Here is a 21,531-nt window from a genome sequence, read left to right on the forward strand (position 1 = left end):
TGGTACACAGTGTACCTTGACAGTGTTGGTACACAGTGTACCTAGACAGTGTAGGTACACAGTGCACCTAGACAGTGTACGTACACAGTGTACCTAGACAGTGTAGGTACACAGTGCACCTAGACAGTGTAGGTACACAGTGCACCTAGAGACAGTGTAGGTACATATCTAGAGCAGTGTGTAGGCACAGTGCACCTAGACAGTGTAGGTACACAGTGCACCTAGACAGTGTAGTGCACAGTATGCAGACAGTGTGGACACAGTGCACCTAGACAGTGTACTAGACAGTACCTAGACAGGTAGAGTGCACTTAGACAGTGTAGGTACACAGTGCACCTAGACAGTGTGGTACACAGTACAGGGTGGGTACACAGTGACCTAGACAGTGTACACAGTACAGATAGGTACACAAATGGTGTAGGTACACAGTGCACCTAGACAGTAGGTACACAGTGCACCTAGACAGTGTAGGTACAGTGTACCTAGACAGTGTGAGGTACACAGTGCACCTAGATAGGTACACAGTACTGGTGTAGGTACACAGTGCACCTTAGACAGTGTGGGTACACAGGTGCACCTAGACAGTGTACAGGTGTAGGTACACAGTGCACTAGACAGTGGTGTGGTACATGATTAGCAGTGGGTACACAGTGCACTAGAGGTACATGTGCACTAGACAGGTACACAGTGCACTTAGACAGTGTAGGTACAGTACTGACAGTGTACTCTAGACAGTGTGGTACATAGTGCACCTAGACAGTGTAGGTACACAGTGCACCCAGACAGTGTAGGTACACAGTACCTAGACAGTGTAGGTACACAGTGCACCTGGACAGTGTAGGTACATGGTGCACCTAGAGAGGCACAGTGCACCCAGACAGTGGGTACACAGTGCACCTAGAGTGTGGCACAGTGCACCTAGACAGTGTCCATACACAGTACTTTAGACAGTGTAGGTACACAGTGCACGTGTATGTACACAGTGCACTGTGTACATAGTGCATTATGTGTGGGTGCACAGTACCTAGACAGTGTAGGCACATAGTGCACGTAGACAGTGTACGTGCACAGTGTACCTAGACAGTGTATACAGTGTACTGAGCAGTGTACAGTAACTTAGACAGTGTAGGTACACAGTGCACCTAGACAGTGTAGGTACACAGTGCACCTAGACAGTGTAGGTACACAGTGCACCTAGACAGTGTAGGTACATAGTGCACCTAGACAGTGTAGGTACACAGTGCACCTAGACAGTGTAGGTACACAGTGCACCTAGACAGTGTAGGTACACAGTGCACCTAGACAGTGTCCATACACAGTGCACCTAGACAGTGTAGGTACACAGTGCACCTAGACAGTGTATGTACACAGTGCACCTAGACAGTGTAGGTACATAGTGCACCTAGACAGTGTAGGTACACAGTGCACCTAGACAGTGTAGGCACACAGTGCACCTAGACAGTGTACGTACACAGTGTACCTAGACAGTGTACGTACACAGTACACAGTGCACCTAGACAGTGTAGGTACACAGTGCACCTAGACAGTGTAGGTACACAGTGCACCTAGACAGTGTAGGTACACAGTGCACCTAGACAGTGTAGGTACACAGTACACAGTGCACAGTGCACCTAGACAGTGTAGGTACACAGTGCACCTAGACAGTGTAGGTACACAGTGCACCTAGACAGTGTAGGTACACAGTGCACCTAGACAGTGTAGGTACACAGTGCACCTAGACAGTGTAGGTACACAGTGTACCTTGACAGTGTTGGTACACAGTGTACCTAGACAGTGTAGGTACACAGTGTACCTAGACAGTGTAGGTACACAGTGTACCTAGACAGTGTAGGTACACAGTGTACCTAGACAGTGTAGGTACACAGTGTACCTAGACAGTGTAGGTATACAGTGTACCTAGACAGTGTAGGTACACAGTGTACCTAGACAGTGTAGGTACACAGTGTACCTAGACAGTGTAGGTACACAGTGTACCTAGACAGTGTAGGTACACAGTGCACCTTGACAGTGTTGGTACACAGTGTACCTAGACAGTGTTGGTACACAGTGTACCTTGACAGTGTTGGTACACAGTGTACCTAGACAGTGTTGGTACACAGTGTACCTTGACAGTGTTGGTACACAGTGTACCTAGACAGTGTTGGTACACAGTGTACCTTGACAGTGTTGGTACACAGTGTACCTAGACAGTGTAGGTACACAGTGCACCTAGACAGTGTACGTACACAGTGTACCTAGACAGTGTAGGTACACAGTGCACCTAGACAGTGTACGTACACTGTGCACCTAGACAGTGTAGGTACACAGTGTACCTAGACAGTGTAGGTACACAGTGTACCTAGACAGTGTAGGTACACAGTGCACCTAGACAGTGTAGGTACACAGTGCACCTAGACAGTGTAGGTACACAGTGCAGGTACACAGTGTACCTAGACAGTGTAGGTACACAGTGCACCTAGACAGTGTAGGTACACAGTGCACCTAGACAGTGTAGGTACACAGTGCACCTAGACAGTGTAGGTACACAGTGCACCTAGTCAGTGTAGGTACATAGTGCACCTAGTCAGTGTAGGTACACAGTGCACCTAGACAGTGTAGGTACACAGTGTACCTAGACAGTGTAGGTACACAGTGCACCTAGACAGTGTAGGTACACAGTGTACCTAGACAGTGTAGGTACACAGTGCACCTAGACAGTGTAGGTACACAGTGTACCTAGACAGTGTAGGTACACAGTGTACCTAGACAGTGTAGGTACACAGTGCACCCTGGACAGTGTGCGTACACAGTGCCTAGACACTGTGGGTACACAGTGCACCCTGGGCAGTGTGGGTACACAGTGCACCCTGAACGGTGTGGGTGCACAGTGCGGAGTGCAGTGTGCCTGAACGGTGTGGTGCACAGTGCTGCCTGAACAGTGTGGGTACACAGTGCTGAACAGTGTAGTACTGCAGTGCACCTGAACAGTGTGGGCACGATGCACCCTGAACAGTGTGGGTACTGTGCACCTAGTCAGTGTGGGTACATAGATGCACCCTGGTCAGTGTGGGTACATGGTGCACCTAGTCATTGTGATTGCACAGTGCACCCTGAACAGTGTGGTACACAGTGTGCCTGAACAGTGTGGTACACAGTGCACCTAGACAGTGTGGGTACACAGTGTGCCTGGAGCAATCAACAGGTACACAGTGCACCCTAGACAGTGTGGGTACACGGTGTGCCTAGACAGTGTGGGTACACAGTGTGCCTAAGACAGTGTGAGTGCACAGTGCACCCTAGACAGTGTGCGTACACAGTGCACCTGAACGGTGTGGGTACACGGTGCACCCTGAACAGTGTGGTGCACGGTGTTGCCTGAACGGTGTACACAGTGTGGCCTAGACGGTGTACTGATATTACCTGAACACTGTGGTACACAGAAGTGCACCTGAACGGTCAACAGGTACACAGTGCACCTAGACAGTGTACGTACACAGTGTACCTAGACAGTGTAGGTACATAGTGCACCTAGACAGTGTAGGTACATAGTGCACCTAGACAGTGTAGGTACACAGTGCACCTAGACAGTGTAGGTATACAGTGCACCTAAACAGTACAGGTATACAATGTACCTAGACAGTGTAGGTATACAGTGTACCTAGACAGTACAGGTATATAGTGTACCTAGACAGTGTAGGTATACAGTGTACCTAAACAGTACAGGTATACAATGTGCCTAGACAGTGTAGGTATACAGTGTACCTAGACAGTACAGGTATACAGTGTACCTAGACAGTGTAGGTATACAGTGTTGCTAGACAGTGTAGGTATACAGTGTTGCTAGACAGTACATTACAGGTATACAGTGTACCTAGACAGTGTAGGTGTACAGTGTACCTAGACAGTACAGGTATACAGTGTACTTAAACAGTGTAGGTGCACAGTGTACCTATACATTTTAGGTATACAGTGTTCCTAGACAGTACAGTACAGGTATACAGTGTAGCTAGACATTGTAAGTATACAGTGTAGCTAGACAGTACAGGTATACAGTGCAGTTAGACAATGTATCTACTAATCAGTGTTGTTATTCCTACAGTGTACCAAGACAGTGTATCTACTAATCAGTGTTGTTATTCCTACAGTGTACCAAGACAGTGTATCTACTAATCAGTGTTGTTATTCCTACAGTGTACCAAGACTAGTGTATCTACTAATCAGTGTTGTTATTCCTACAGTGTACCAAGACAGTGTATCTACTAATCAGTGTTGTTATTCCTACAGTGTACCAAGACAGTGTATCTACTAATCAGTGTTGTTATTCCTACAGTGTACCAAGACAGTGTATCTACTAATCAGTGTTGTTATTCCTACAGTGTACCAAGACAGTGTATCTACTAATCAGTGTTGTTATTCCTACAGTGTACCAAGACAGTGTATCTACTAATCAGTGTTGTTATTCCTACAGTGTACCAAGACAGTGTATCTACTAATCAGTGTTGTTATTCCTACAGTGTACCAAGACAGTGTATCTACTAATCAGTGTTGTTATTCCTACAGTGTACCAAGACAGTGTATCTACTAATCAGTGTTGTTATTCCTACAGTGTACCAAGACAGTGTATCTACTAATCAGTGTTGTTATTCCTACAGGTACCAAGACAGAATTCAGCAACATGTTTGAACGTCCAATACAGAATGGCCAGTGTGTGGATTCCACCCCACAAGATATGAAACTTATGAGGTACCGGGCACATGTGCTCCACTCCTTGCTCGAAGGTTTTGTCCAGAGGTGAGTGTTTACGTTGTACATCTTGTCCACCCAGTTGTTAATGGACACCTTACCTTACTGTTGAGGAATTGAAAGAGGTCAAGTACAGTGCTGGTCTTCTATACAGGTCGTGTCAAAAATGGGGCCCGACACACCCTCTTACGTGTGGTCACTGGCTGCTCCGGCTGCACCTTGAGCAGCTAAGAGCCTAAAACAGTAGCACTTGATGTAAAAAGTTAAGACTATTTGTATTGGATAATACTCTTTTAGTCTATTGAGTCTGTTCAAAGACAAGTGCTTGGAGGATATTGATATTGAAACAGTTTCTTTAGCCTGAAAAACACAGATACAGAGTGGATAATAATATTAACATGGCTGAGCCAGTTGAGAACCTGACCTCTCTTTTAGGCACCTGATATACATTTATCTCAAGGAAGTATTATGTAACATTTAGTATCATCTGGAATAATACAATAGCATGGTGGTAATAAGAACATGGTACCACGGTTATCACTTCAATATTTATTAATTTGATTTATTTGTTTATATATTACAGTATAAGTATATACACAGTTTTCAGTGGATTTAATGTACATAAATATGATAAGGGAGGGAAGCAGTACAACATGGGTTGTATTAAGGTGGAACAAGAGGACAGAGCTGTCAGTATTAGGTCTAGTTGGCTAATATATTTATTGCAATGGTAATTTCTATATATCTCCATGATAATATCTGATAAAACGATTTTGGTGGTACAATAAAAGCTGAAATATAATGTAGGTACAGTCGGCCCTTAACATATGCGGGGGTTACGTAACAGAGATACCCGTGGATGTTAAAAATCCGCGTATTTTTGCTGCCCCCCCCCATGTCCTTATTTACCATATATACCTGTGTGTAGTTCGAGTTTTTAAGACCAAATTATTTGGCAAAAAATTGGGGGTCGACCTCTAAACGGGTAATAGTCTTGTTCGGTTGAAAAATATTTACCAGTAACTACCAGTAAACAATGGAAACGATGCACCAACGCACCACCTGCTGTGAATGTCGGTACAGTTGCCAGGGCAGATCTCTTGCTTCATCATAGCAAGCCCAAAGTGGCCAAATGCATGGTATGGTAGCACAGGACGATGTAAAACAAAGTATTCATTTTTTAAAGTTTATTTATAGATACTGTACATAAATTTTTGTTCATTACATTTGAAACATCAATCTTTGTTAATTGAATTTGAAACAAAAGAAAACTACGATACCGTATTTTCATTAAAATATTACATCACAAGTATATTTTACCTTAACTGTGACTGAATGAATATATTCTCAGAAATAAATATGGAAATGTAATATTTTTGCTGAAATGACGTTCGTATTACAGTGGAAAGTGGGATAAAATCATGACGCAAACAATGATTTTCTCTTTCTTTCGTTGTTCAAAAGATTTTACAGTAATCGCTTTTCGAATGGTTTTCAGTTAAAAAACTGTTGTACTGTATTACAATAATATTCTATCCTATCATTAGCCTCATAATCCCACAACTGAAAACCATTCGAAAAGCGATTACGGTAACAGCTTTTGAACGAAAGAAAGCGAAAGTCATTGCTTTCGTCACAATTTTATCCCACTTTCCACTGTAATACGTACGTCATTTCAGCAAAAATATTACATTTCCATATTCTCAGAAATAAATGGCAGTTTCGTTGAAACGTAAGGTACAGTATTTAATATTAAAATGCAAAAAGAGCTATAAAAACAATTAATACTGTACACCCGTAATGTACTGGCTGGCATCTCCACTCATCCCTCCTCTCGCGTCCAAGCTCACCACTCCTCCCAACTCGCTCCCTCCGCTCCCTCCTCTGCCTCCTCCACCTCCTCACCGTCACTACTGCCGACAACAAACACAAATGTTTAGTGAATAACTGCACCTCCACTTCCTATGTACAGTACTGAACTGTACTGTGCTGTGCATTTTTACAAACAATAAACATGGCAAGAAAAGCTATTAAAAAAAAAGAGATAAAAATTTCACTTTACTGTACCGTACCTATCCTCGGCGACAGGACGGGGGTCATCGGGCTCATCGTCACTCAATTCCATAACGGGTGGTGAAGTGGGGGCGACGGTGGATTCAGCTGCTTCCTCACTGCCGCCAGTGATTGATGGTGTTAAATCTCTCCTTCGGTGATCAAAGAACATGGTGATGGGGAGTTGTCGTCTCTTTCTTTTCATTTCTTCCATGATGTTTTTGTATGGAGCAAAAACGTCATCCATCCCTCGCATGAATTTCAGGGCACGCACCATGGAGGGGTCCATACTATAGGCCAGGTTTTTCAGTGCCTCAATATTCCTGGTCATCTCCCCCAACTTCTCCAACGTTATTTCTTGGTGCTCTTCCTCTTCCTCATCCTCTTTCCCTTTCGCTTCCTCTTCCTTGCCTGAGTCTACTAACTCCTGTAGATCCTCCTCGGTCAGCTCAGTGTCGTGCTCTTCAATTAGCTCCCTAATCTCGTCCTCTGCCATGTCCTGGAAGCCTTCAGCAGCCACTTTCCTTGACAGTGCCAGGGTCTTTCTGAATATTTTCATTAAAATCCATCAAAATCATTTTCCTTGTCATCGTCTTAAGCACCAAACAGCTCCTCCCAGTCTTCTCCTTGAACAGGGCTAGAGGGTACGTGTTTTTCGAATCGTTTTCAATTAAAAAAATGTTACAGCACATGTATATTTTACCTAAACTGTGCCTGAATGAATATATTCTCAGAAATAAATAGTAGTTTTGCTGAAACGTGATGTATTTCAATGTAAAATAGGATAAAATACATGACGAAAACAAAAGACTTTACCTAACCTTCCAATGTTCAAGAGATGTTACTCGTTTTTTTAATAGTTTTCGGTTAAAATACTGTTATATTACAATGATATTCTATTCATACTGTGCTTGATATACTACATTCACGGAAATGTAATATTTTTGCTGAAATGACGTACGTATTACAGTGGAAAGTGGGATAAAATCGTGACGAAAACAATGACTTTCGCTTTCTTTCGTTCAAAAGATGTTACCGTAATCGCTTTTCGAATGGTTTTCAGTTAAAAAAACTGTTGCATCACAAGTGAATTAGGATAGAATATTATTGTAATACAACAGTTTTTTAACTGAAAACCATTCGAAAAGCGATTACGGTAACATCTTTTGAACGAAAGAAAGCGAGTCATTGCTTTCGTCACTTTCCACTGTAATACGTACGTCATTTCAGCAAAATATTACATTTCCATATTCTCAGAAATAAATAGTAGTTTTGCTGAAACGTAATGCATTTCAATGTAAATTAGGATAAACTACATGAAAACAAAAGACTTTACCTAACCTTCCGATGTTCAAGATATGTTACTCGTTTTTTTAGTAGTTTTCGGTTAAAATACTCTTATATTAGTGATATTCTATTCATACTGTGCTTGATAAAATACATTCACGGAAATGTAATATTTTTGCAACTACAATGCTGATGTCAACACAAGCGTGGTTACAGTGAGACTGACTGAGTGAGGGAGAGCTATGCTTGTGTGTGTGAGGTTGCGGGAGCGGGCGGTGTCCTGTGTTCGGTGCCGCGCACGAGTTGAATGGCGCGCGATTTGAATGTACTTCAATTACTTCAATGTACAGAATACTCCTCCGGCGGGGCAATCCGCGTATTTGCAAATCTGTGTATGCTAAACCTGCGTATGTTAAGGGCCGACTGTATTACAAAAAAATATTAATACTTAGACAATTGATATTTTTTAAGAGATGAATTAAAGGAAGGGAGTGTAGTCTTTGCTCAGATGGTGTAAAGGTCTGGGACTTAGGGATAGAAATCCCTTACCAGACTAATCAGGATCTTAATAAAGGAAAGTCAAGGACCATGGTTTACTGAGGAATAACAAACAACCGTTTGAGATTGACATCTCTTTACTATAAAAATATAACACAGAACTCTGACACCACTCAACAAACATCAAATAATTACGGGAGTCAGACATTTAAGGCAGTAAACAGTTAATGGAGTCAAACAATTACTGGGTGTCAACAACTGATAGAATCAAACAATGAAAGGGAGTCAGCAATTAAAGGAATCAACAATAAAAGAATCAAACAATGAACAGATATTTCCTACGGCAGTGGCCCTGGGGGAAGGTTCTGGAACACGGTGATCCACACTCAGGGTAGGGAAGCGTCCATTCAATTCCACACTCGAGCGACAGCGGCCGATGTTTTGAAATGGCAGGAGAACACCGGGGCACAGACGGAGGAGATGAACTGACGGTCGCGGTAGTGGTAGATGACCAGAGAATTGACAGTCGATAGGTGAAGGTCTGGGGGACACAGCCCACGAGTCCCGAGCCTTGATGAGATCACAGCCAGAATTTGACGAACAACGGGGTAGATAGATAGTGACTGTATGACGGCTGGGGTGAATCTGCTGGTGACACAGGTAGCAGCGAACCTCCTCAACTCCGTCCAACCCCCCCAAGTGGGGGTCGCGCCAGCAAACGAGAGAGTTCACAGCGGTAACGAGCAGGAAGATCGTTTCCACCCTTACAGATGGGTGGGGGTAAGTTGTTCCACACCTTCACACCGTGAAATTTTATGGAGGTCTGGGACTGAGAGGAGTGCATGGGGGGGTGGTCTTAGTAGCTCTTGGTGCCTTAAGTTGTATCGCTGATTATTCCGAAACTGGAAATAATTATTGTCAAGCAAGTGATTGAAAGATTTGTAAACGAATAGGGCACAGCAGTAGGTGTTAATATCCTCGAATTTTAACATTTTAATTTAGCAAATTGTTCGTTAGTGTGATCAGTTTATTTCAAGTAGGTCATTGTCCGTACATCTCTCTTTTGTACAGTAACCAGGGGTTGTGTTTGAAGAGCCAGAGGCCCCCCCCCATAGTGTGTGACAGTGCATCAGGTGTTGGTAAACAAGATCATATTAGATTTCTTTCATTGCCGTGAGAGTGAGTGACTGTCAAGTGTGATACATAATACCGCACTGTTTATTGACTTTACTGTGAATGGCTTGTATGTGGTTTCTCCAGTTAAGTTTCTCATCAACATTAACTCCGAGGAATTTAGTATTTTGTTCGCGATTGAGGACTGTATTACCAAGGTACAGGGGGTCCAAGTCTGGGGTCAAGTTTTTCCTTCTGTGAAAGATCGTGTAGTTGGTTTTCTGAAGGTATAAGGTCAGTTTATTACGTATTACCCAGGTCCTGACTTAAATCAATTCAGTGTTCATAGATCTCATCAAGGAATGGAGGTCTGAGTTGCTGGCATATAGATTACTATCGTCTGCAAATAAGTTTTATTTTATGAGTGTGCTGGCGTGGACTCCATACAAGATTGGCAAGGAGTCAGATTAGTGGTTATTATAGCAGACATACTGCATCCTATTGGACAGATATGAGGTAACCCAATTGTGGGACAGGCCTCTAACACTGTAATGTTCAAGCTTTGAAGGGAGGATGGTATGGTCGACAGTATCGAAGGCTTTAGAGAGGTCCAAGAATATACCGACTGTGAACTGACTGTCATCAAAGGAATTTAAGATGTCATTAGTAAAGGATAGCAGAGCACTCTCAGTGACCTTCAGTCCAGTACTTATCTGGTGTTAGAGTGATGGCCTGCTAAATGCGTTAATCACCCTTTGACTAGCGGGATTTCCCTCAGCTGAAGAAAATTGTCTGGTGTTCACTAGAATAATATAATCAGTGCAACAGCACCAATGAAAGAGCAATTAGAGATAGTTTTAATGGTTATTTGTGGTTCTAAGCATGCCAGTGTACTAGTTGTGAGACGGGCCAACCACTGGCCACTTGCTAGTATTAGACGTGATAACTCTGATGCGTCAGGTTCCCGCTTTGGCAGTCACACTGGTACTAGTTCTGTATAGTCACTCAAGGCAGTTGGAGCGTTGCAAATATCAGAAGCAGTGTCCATTGTTTTTACTTTTGAGCCCATAATGATGTTATCAAAGAAAAGAACAATTAATGACGAGTGTCGGGTGGTACAGGAAAAGTGGAAAATCTTGTACTTTTTTGTTAAAATGAATAGAAAACTGACTTGTTTGATTTGTAAGCAACAGGCAGCTGTTGCCAAAGATTACAATATTTGTAGCCACTATGACATTAGCGATGCTCCCAAGTATAATAAATATTGTGGCAAGTTACATGAAGACAAGTTAAAGAGTTGGAGCAGTCATTGAAAAAGCAGCAGTCAGTATTAAGAGTGTTCATCAAGTCAGTGACGCTGCAGTTAAGGCAAGCTACAGGAAGGCCCATGAAATAGCTGTGTCATCAAAGTCTTTTTCTGAAGAGAACCTTTTACAGAAACGTATGTTGATGGCTTCAGAAGATATTTGCCTGGAAAAAGTCAAGCATTTGCAAACATTAGCCTCTCAAGAAATACAGTTGCAGAGACAATTATGAATTATCAGAGAATATTATCAGTCAAATCAAAGATAACGTTAAGTCCTTTGCTACATTTTCTGTTGCAGTTGATGAAAGTATTGACATAACTGATGTAGCACAACTTACAGTTTTTATACTACAAGGTGTGGATGAAAATATGCTACTAACACAACTGGTATCAATGAAAGGAACAACAACAACAGGTGATGAGTTTGGTGGGGGAACTGGGTAAATTAGGTGATGACTGGGTACAAACTGCGAGTCTGGCTACAGATGGAGCACTTCAAATGGTGGGTAGCAAAGCTGGTGTGGCAACAATATTAAAGGAAAAACTACTATCTGTGAATCTAGACCATCAATTTCATAATTTGCATTGCATTATACATAGAGAAGTGTTGTGCAGTAAAACATTAAAGACAGGGAACTTTATACGAGCACTAGATCTGAACCACAGACAGTTCAACTGCTTATTGGAGGAAAATGAGAACACACACACGGACTGCCACATCACACTGATGTTCGCCGGTTAAGTCGGGGAGTCGTACTGAAGCGATTTAATGAATTGCGCAGTGAAATATATGTGTTCATGGAGCAGAAAGGAAGGGATGTGCATGAACTGAAAGATAATGAATGGGTTCAAGATCTAACTTTGGTGGTGGATATTACAGAGCACTTACATTACTTGAACACAATGATGCAAGGACGCAGTAAATTGGTAACAGTTTTATTACTGCATTTGTGCCTTTGAGATGAAACTGCAGCTTTATGAAAGACAACTTGCAGAGAGTAATCTTTCACACTCTCCGACGTTTAAGTCCCCGCAAGGCACACCTGAGCTTTATGTTGATACCAACACACAAAAGTACTGCATCAAGTTTTCCAAGTTAAGGATTGAGTTTCAAGAAAGGTTTGCTGACTTTAAATACCTTGAGAAATTTTTTTCCATTTTTCAGAACCCATTCTCTGTCAGTGTTATGAAGTACCAGAACATCTTCAGTTAGAATTAATTGAGCTCCAGTGTGATTATGTGTTGAGGAACAAGTTTTTGAGTGTTGATGTTGGCACATTTTATCAACATGTGAGACCAAATTATCCCAGGATTTTAAGTGTTTTGCCTCAAAGATTATGTCCATGTTTGGAAGTACAATATAGTTTGGGTTTACACGGTTAATTAAACCCATAGAGGTCCACGTATAAAGTGAAACGCGTAAATAAAATAACAGAACATATGGGATTACCCGGTAATTGAAATAGAGACTGGGCTGACCACCAGACTACCCTTTTTTTGGCTATCGCCGACACAATACTGTACATTGTAGTAAAAATAACATCTTAATTTTATGATGGTATGCACACACAATTAATATATAAGAGAAATATCAATAATATTAGGTTTTTTAACACTTACGTTAGTAGAAGAGATTGCTGGGCACACGGGGATGTGCCCGAGTGTCGACTGCCATGTTCCTTCTTGACTAACGAATAATGTAGCTTACCAAACAAATCTCAGCAGCACCTTATTGTGGCAATATTTCACCAGCGAGGCACCTACAGACTTGGAAATAATAATAATAATAAACGGTTTATTAATAGAGTTGCAGCCGGTGGCTGAAAATATACACTTACATTTGATTTAGACATGATGATATAATATGCGTTGAATACATTTACAGGGGTGTACAGTACATAAATCAGGAACTGTTTATTATTTTAGCAATAGATGGGATGGTGCTATACTTATATCTATCAGTGCAGGCTCTTATGGGCTGAATTTTGTTGTATGGCGGACTGCGCGAGGTGGGCGGGGGACTGCCGGTGGCAGGAGGTGGCAATGGCGAGGGTGGTGCAGTAGTCCACTGCCAAACCTTTCCAGTGCTTGGTGGTGGAGGTCACTGAGGGATGGCATTTCCAGGGTGGAGAGAGCTTTGATGTTCATGTTCATGTGTTCATTGATTTTGCCGGCATCCTTCTTGTTCTTGCGGATTGTCGATTCATTCTTTCCATATTGTTTGGCCAGATCCACCTGCCTGGTGCCTTTTTCTAACTCCTGGACGATCTTGTACTTAACCTCATAGCTTAAGGCACGTCGCACCTTCTTGGGCTTGGGGCGGCTTGGGCCAGGTACTTCAGGGCTTCTCGGGGGTGGTGGGGGTCCAGCGGAAGCCATTGTGTAGAAAGAAAAAAACAAAAGCGGTTCCTGGGCACGAGTGAATATACGCGGGGACGGTGAGACTAACACGGCCAAGGTCAAGAGCGCTGGTGGCAGGTCGAGCAAGGTTAAATAGACCAATCACAGCGCGCGGCGGAGGGGGTGCGTGGGTGGTAAGGATACGTGGCCCAATCACAGCCCGCCACGTCATCGGCACAGCCCAGCACCTTGCCCGCTGCTTCGTGCGTATATGATGGCATTCACCACGTAAAGAAAAATTAGCACGTCTGGACAGGTGCCACGTAAATGGCAATTGGTGTATAAAATATCCTTGTAAACCCAGACTGTACTGTACATATGTTTGTGAACATCTCTTTACTGTAATGGACAGTAACAAATCTCGGCTTCGTTCTCAACTTACTGCTGCGCACTTGAATTCAATACTGAAGGTTGGTGCAGCTCAGTCATTATCTCCAAACTTTGATGCATTGGTCCATACCAAGAGGTGTCAAGTATCAGGGAGCAGCAGTAGCAGGCAATAACACTAATAAAGGTAACTGTATATTATACAACACATAGCACAAGCAGGATTTTTCATGGGGAGGAGAGAGAGAGCTTCACACTCGCCCATAGGTGAGGGAGCTTGTCCCTCACTCTCCAGTAGACTAAGATCTCACCCCTCAGCTGTCAACACATCTAGTCCTGTGTTCCTGTATCCACCTCCTTTATCTTGCCACACTCACCCCCCAGAAGGGTGATAACCAAGTGTGTACTCACATGTCGCCCGCCTGTACACCCCTGCTCTCTACACCTTAATATATTTGTTTACCATTATTAGTGACAACACAATCATACTCAGAGGTTAATGTCTTACCATCAGACGAGGACACACGGTACTCGCCAACACACTGCCCAAGAAAGAAGAACATGTGCTGCTGTGTAGGATGACGGAGATCCAGCGCAAACTATACTCTACGTTTATGACCGAGTTGGCCGCCACCAAGGCCATGGCCAACCCTCTCAAGGCTTTTGCTATCTGTTGTAAGGTGAGTGAGTAGAGATGTTGTCTCGGCTACTAACATACTATTATCTTTACTAGTGTTAATAGGAAGTAATAGTGACACTGTCTTTACTCGTGTTAATAGGAAGTAATTGTGACACTGTCTTTACTAGTATTGGTAGGAAGTAATAGTGACACTGTCTTTACTAGTGTTAATAGGAAGTAATTGTGACACTGTCTTTACTAGTGTTAATACGAAGTAATGGTGACACTGTCTTTACTAGTGTTAATAGGAAGTAATAGTGACACTGTCTTTACTAGTGTTAATAGGAAGTAATTGTGACACTGTCTTTACTAGTATTGGTAGGAAGTAATAGTGATACTGTCTTTACTAGTATTGGTAGGAAGTAATAGTGACACTGTCTTTACTAGTATTGGTAGGAAGTAATAGTGACACTGTCTTTACTAGTGTTAATAGGAAGTAATAGTGACACTGTCTTTACTAGTGTTAATAGGAAGTAATTGGTGTCTTTACTAGTATTGGTAAAGTAATAGTGACACTGTCTTTACTAGTGTTAATAGGAAGTAATAGTGACACTGTCTTTACTAGTATTGGTAGGAAGTAATAGTGACACTGTCTTTACTAGTGTTAATAGGAAGTAATAGTGACACTGTCTTTACTAGTATTGGTAGGAAGTAATAGTGACACTGTCTTTACTAGTGTTAATAGGAAGTAATAGTGACACTGTCTTTACTAGTGTTAATAGGAAGTAATAGTGACACTGTCTTTACTAGTATTGGTAGGAAGTAATAGTGACACTGTCTTTACTAGTATTGGTAGGAAGTAATAGTGACACTGTCTTTACTAGTGTTAATAGGAAGTAATAGTGACACTGTCTTTACTAGTGTTGGTAGGAAGTAGGACACTGTCTTTACTAGTGTTAATAGGAAGTAATAGTGACACTGTCTTTACTAGTATTGGTAGGAAGTAATAGTGACACTGTCTTTACTAGTATTGGTAGGAAGTAATAGTGACACTGTCTTTACTAGTATTGGTAGGAAGTAATAGTGACACTGTCTTTACTAGTATTGGTAGGAAGTAATAGTGACACTGTCTTTACTAGTATTGGTAGGAAGTAATAGTGACACTGTCTTTACTAGTATTGGTAGGAAGTAATAGTGACACTGTCTTTACTAGTATTGGTAGGAAGTAATAGTGACACTGTCTTTACTAGTATTGGTAGGAAGTAATAGTGACACTGTCTTTACTAGTATTGGTAGGAAGTAATAGTGACACTGTCTTTACTAGTATTGGTAGGAAGTAATAGTGACACTGTCTTTACTAGTGTTGGTAGGAAGTAATAGTGACACTGTCTTTACTAGTGTTAATAGGAAGTAATTGTGACACTGTCTTTACTAGTATTTGTAATAGTGAACTGTCTTTACTAGTATTGTGGAAGTAATAGTGACACTGTCTTTACTAGTATTGGTAGGAAGTAATAGTGACACTGTCTTTACTAGTGTTAATAGGAAGTAATAGTGACACTGTCTTTACTAGTATTGGTAGGAAGTAATAGTGACACTGTCTTTACTAGTGTTAATAGGAAGTAATAGTGACACTGTCTTTACTAGTATTGGTAGGAAGTACTAGTGACACTGTCTTTACTCGTATTGGTAGGAAGTAATAGTGACACTGTCTTTACTAGTGTTGGTAGGAAGTTATAGTGACACTGTCTTTACTAGTGTTAATAGGAAGTAATTGTGACACTGTCTTTACTAGTATTTGTAGGAAGTAATAGTGACACTGTCTTTACTAGTATTGGTAGGAAGTAATAGTGACACTGTCTTTACTAGTACTGGTAGGGTGGGCTGCATGAGTGGACACTGTCTTTACTAGTGTTAATAGAGCTAACAGTGATACCTCTTTACTAGCATTGGTAGGAAGCTGGGGCTATGACACTGGTTTCTTTACTAGCATTGCAGGAAGTAAGTTAGTGACACTGTCTTTTACTAGTATTGGTAGGAAGTACAGTGGACAACTGTCTTTACTAGTATTGGTAGGAAGTAGTAGTGACAATTGCTCCTGATTAGCATTGGTGGTAGAAAGCAATAGTGACACTTGTCTTTACTAGTATTGGTAGGAAGTAAATAGTGACACTGCTCCTCATTTAGTAAGTACAGGAAGCAATAGTGACACTGTTCTTTTACTAGTATTGGTAGGAAGTAATAGTGACACTGTCTTTACTAGTATTGTAGGAAGAAGAAGTGACAATTGATCCTTACTAGTGTTAATAGGAAGCAAGAAAGACACTCTTTACTAGTATTGGTAGTGGTTAGTGACACTGTCTTTACTTAGTATTGGTAGGAAGTAATCGTGACACTGTCTTTTTACTTGTATTGGTAGGGTGCTGAAGAAAGTGACACTGTTTTTACTAGGTATTGGTAGGGAAGTAATAGTGACACTGTTCTTTACTAGTATTGGTAGGGAAGTAATAGTGATACTGCCCCTTTTACTAGTGTTAATAGGAAGTAGGAAGTGACACTGTCTTTACTAGTATTGGTAGGAAGTAATAGCATAATTGTCTTTACTAGTATTGGTAGGAAGCAATAGTGACACTGTTCTTTACTAGTGTTAATAGGAAGTAATAGTGACACTCCCCTTTACTACATTAAGTAGGGCTAAATAGTGACACTGTCTTTACTAGTATTGGTAGAAGCTAAGAGTGACACTGTCTTTACTAGTATTGGTAGGGAAGTAGTGTAACACTGTCTTCTTACTAGCATTGGTAGGAAGTAATAGTGACACTGCTCCTTACTAGTATTGGTAAAGGTTAGTGACACTGTCTTCTTTACTAGTATTGGTAGGAAGTACAGTATTAATTGTCTTTACTAGTATATTGGTAGGAAGTAATAGTGACACTGTCTTTACTAGTATTGCAGGAAGTACAGCATAATTTTTTACTAGTATTGCAGGGAAGCAATAGTGACACTGTCTTTACTATATTGGTAGAAGCAATATGACACTGCTGTCTTACTAGTGTTATTGAGGAAGCCAATAGTGACACTCTTTACTAGTATTGCAGGAAGCAATAGCGACACTGTCTTTACTAGTGTTGATGTTAGGGAAGCAATAGTGATTAATTGTCTTTACTTAGCATTGCAGGGAAAGGTAATAGTGACAACGTTCTCACTAGTGTTAATAGGAAGTAATAGTGACACTCTCGTACTAGTGCTGGTAGGAAGCTAAGAAAGTGACAATTGTTCCTTACTAGTATTGGTAGGAAGTAATATGAATAATTGCTCCTTTACTAGTGTTAATAGGAAGTAATAGTGACACTTTTACTAGTATTGGTAGGAAGCAATAGTGACACTGTCTTTTACTAGCATTGGTAGGAAGCAATAGACACTGTTCTTTACTAGCATTGCAGGAAGTACAGTGAGACACTGTCTTTACTAGCATTGGCAGGAAGCAATAGCACACTGTCTTTACTAGGCATTGGCAGGAAGTAATAGTGGACACTGTTCCTCATTAGTATTGGTGAAGTAACAGGTGACACTGTCTTACTAGTATTGGTAGGGAAGTAATAGCGACACTGTCTTTACTAGTGTTAATAGGGGCGCAATAGTGACACCTTTTACTAGTATTGGTGAGAAGCTATTAGTGGATAATTGTCTTTACTAGTATTGGTAGGAAGTTGAGTATACCTGCTTTTTACTAGTATTGGGTAGGGAAGTAAGAGTGACACTGCCTTTTACTAGTAAGCTACAGGGAAGCAATAGTGACACTGTCTTTAATAGTATTGGTAGGGAAGTACAGTGACACTGCTCCTGATTAGTGTTAATAGGAAGCAATAGTGACACTGTCTTCACTAGTATTGGTAGGAAGTAATAGTGACACTGTCTTTACTAGTATTGGTAGGAAGTAATAGTGACACTGTTCATTTAGTAGTATTGGTAGGAAGTAATAGTGACACTGTCTTTACTAGTGTTACGAGGAAGTAATAGTGATAATTAACTTACTAGTATTGGTAGGAAGTAAGAAAGGACAATTGTCTTTACTAGCATTGGTAGGGAAGTAATAGTGACACTGTCTTTACTAGTATTGGTAGGGAAGTAATAGTAGGCAGCTACCAACAGGGAGGTACTACTAAAGATATTGGAAGCATAATGTGTTGTCTAATGGTAGACCCTGCTGCCATATGTGACCAAGTCCCAGGTTGATGATCTGACTTTCTGCCTCATTTACACACAATTGTAGGGTCTCAATTGTTTCCCTGACCAAACAATATATATGCAGTACTGTATATTGTTTATCACTTTTGGTCTTTATTTAATTTTAGTATTTCTTATTGGTTCTTTATTATTATTATTATTATTATTTTTATTATTATTATTATTATTATTATTATTATTATTATTATTATTATTATTATTATTATTACATTTTCGCCCCCGAGGCCCCGATGTGGGTCAGTGACCTGTGTCCGGGTGGGCTAATACTTAAAAAAAAAAAAAAAAAACTATAGTAGTTTTTCCATATAAAGGTGATAATCTTGAGGTGTTTGTTTGTGGTGATAATCTTGGAGTGTTTGTGAAAGGCTTAAATGGGTTTGTTAGTGACACCTCAACTGTTGTTATTGGTTATATTCTTTTTTCTCCCAGATATGGAATCATCCTGATGTCCTGTACAACTTTGTCCAGAAGAAAATTAATGAAGACTTTGATTTGGATTTGGACGAAGTTGATGGGAAGTCCAAGTCTAGGAGAGCGTCTTCAATCAGCACCCCAAACCAGTCTCTTCTCAATGTTCCGTCACACCCCATGCCCAGCTGGGCCTCTCCGGGACCCATGAATCGTAATATTCCGCAACAGTTGGGCTGGCGTCGGGTTGGGTATGGGACATCAAGTTGGTATGGGTCCTCAACCTGGACTGGGGCAGATGAACATGAATCACCAAAGTGCAATGGGTCTTCAACAACCCACCATGGGTTTCCAGGATCCGATGGGTCCGCCCATGATGCACCACAACATGGGTCAGCTCCGAGACAACCAGGGCGGTCTGGCGACTACGGCATGGGTGCTCACAACATACACCAGGGCTACGGGATGCAGATGCCCTACCCGTGGTACAACCAGGGCTACGGTGCTAACGACCCCAGGTCTTACCCCCTCCAACAACCCCTATGTCCCTCAGTACCCACAACACAATACCCCTGTGAGTCAGAGTCTGCCGGCTACCCCGCTACGCACAACACCTCCATGGGTATGTCCCTCCCTAACCAGTCTAACCAATCACTGGGACTGCCCAGCCCTTCTAGGCAGTCTATGGGGCTAACAACACCCTCCGGGCAGCCCATGGGAGTACACAACCATTCGGGGCAGGCATTAGGGCTGAGCAACCACTCGGGGCACTCTATGGGGCTGCCTAACCCAGGTGATCAGTCTATGGGTGTTGGTAATTCTTCTTGGGCAACCCATGGGCATGTCTAATCACACTGGACAGTCCATGGGAGTTCCAACTCTCTGAACAGTCGATGGGAGTTTCCAATCCCACAGGACAGCAAATGACAGTTTCCAATCCCACAGGACAGCAGTCAATGTCAGTTCCAAATTCAGCAGACCAGTCGATGGGTATTAACAGTTCTTCACGAGGATCACTGGGTTTATCCAATCAGTCGGGACAGTCACTAGGAATTTCCAATCAGTCGGGACAGTCACTAGGCGTTTCCAATCAGTCGGGACAGTCGCTGAGCCAGTCTAGCAATAATCAACATGGAATCAGTCTATCCCAACGGAACAAACAGTCACGGAGCAACGAGCGGTCAGCCCGCCACCCTCGCCACCCCTGCTACTCCAAGCCTCAGGCAGCACCACCACACTTACCCAGTCACGGAGGACAAACCCAAAGAACAAACGGAAGACGGAGACCAGAAACCCGTAAGAAGGAGGACGCTAAGAGAGGAAGAAGATAACTCAGAAGACAAGAAAGATGAGAAGAAGGAGGAGGTGAAGAAGGAGGAGATGACCTTGGAGTGGACCGAAGGCTTATTCAAGGACTATGTGCCTGGCTCCCTCATCAACTCTGCTAAATTCCAGGTGTTTTTTCAGATCTTGGAAGGATGTAGGAGTAGGGGACCGAATCTTGCTGTTTTCCCAGTCTCTGTTCACCCTCACGCTGCTGGAGGAGTTCCTTCAGAGGTCATACATCCCCGGCACGTATGAAGGCTGGCTCAGAAATCGTTCAGACTTCAGGCTGGACGGCAGCACCTCGGCTCAGGAGAGAGAGAAACTCATTAATGAATTCAACATGAACCCCAACATCAGGTTGTTTTTAGTGTCGACTAGAGCCGGCAGTTTGGGTATCAACCTGGTAGGAGCCAACAGAGTGGTGGTGTTCGACGCTGTTTAATCGTACACGACACCCAGGCCGTGTGTCGGGTCTATCGTTACGGGCAGAAGAAAGAGTGCCACATCTATCGCCTAGTTACTCATACCTCTGGAAACGACATAGACAGACAGGTAAACAAACAGGGCATCGCGGACCGATCGTCGCATTTAATGAACCCGGACGCCCACCTGTCGTCCAAGGAAATTAGTAACCTTCGGGTGGAGAACGAGAGCCACCTAGACCCCATCGACATGACAGACAAGCGGAGAAATACCGATCAGATCTGCACGAGGTCGATGAAACACGCTCCTCTTCACCAAGCCTCCCTTTAGACACGAAAGTTTGCTCAGAGATCGAAAAGGACGAAGCTGTCGCGTGCAGAGAAAAGGTTGGCCAAGAGGTCATATGAGCTGGAGAAACAAGCCAACATCAGCTATAGCCGGCCGTCTTACGCTGCCTTCTACCCTAAAACACAGTCTGGGCAACAGGTCATCATGGGTACTAAGATCGGGTAAGTCAATGCCTTCTATGTTTACAGCCTTGGTAGTGGACAGACCTGTAGGTAGTGACAGACCTGTAGTGTAGTGGACAGACTGTGTAGTGACAGACCTGAGTGTAGTGACAGACCTGTAGTGTAGTGGACAGACCTGTAGTGTAGTGGACAGACCTGGTAGTGGACAGACCTGTAGTGTAGTGGACAGACCTGTAGTGGAGGACAGACCTGGTGGGAGTGGACAGACCCAGTGTAGTGGACAGACCTAGTGTAGTGGACAGACCTGTAGT

The 21,531-nt window shown here is 42.5% G+C and overlaps 1 protein-coding gene and 1 pseudogene across 1 annotated transcript; both read left to right on the top strand.

Annotated features, from left to right (window-relative positions):
* The first annotated feature begins 2,998 nt into the window (after positions 1–2,998).
* On the top strand, positions 2,999–20,175 carry LOC121869488 (transcriptional regulator ATRX-like). The gene is made up of 4 exons (XM_042370843.1): positions 2,999–3,122; positions 4,653–4,791; positions 14,241–14,406; positions 19,023–20,175. The coding sequence occupies exons 1-4, from the start codon at positions 2,999–3,001 to the stop codon at positions 19,848–19,850; spliced, it is 1,257 nt and encodes a 418-aa protein (XP_042226777.1). The 3' UTR covers positions 19,851–20,175.
* Positions 20,133–21,263, top strand: LOC121869489 (annotated as a pseudogene).
* The last annotated feature ends 268 nt before the right edge of the window (positions 21,264–21,531 follow it).

This window comes from Homarus americanus, unplaced genomic scaffold, assembly GCF_018991925.1.
Source record: "Homarus americanus isolate GMGI-L3 unplaced genomic scaffold, GMGI_Hamer_2.0 scaffold23578, whole genome shotgun sequence".
Classification (NCBI taxonomy): Eukaryota; Metazoa; Arthropoda; class Malacostraca; order Decapoda; family Nephropidae; genus Homarus; species Homarus americanus.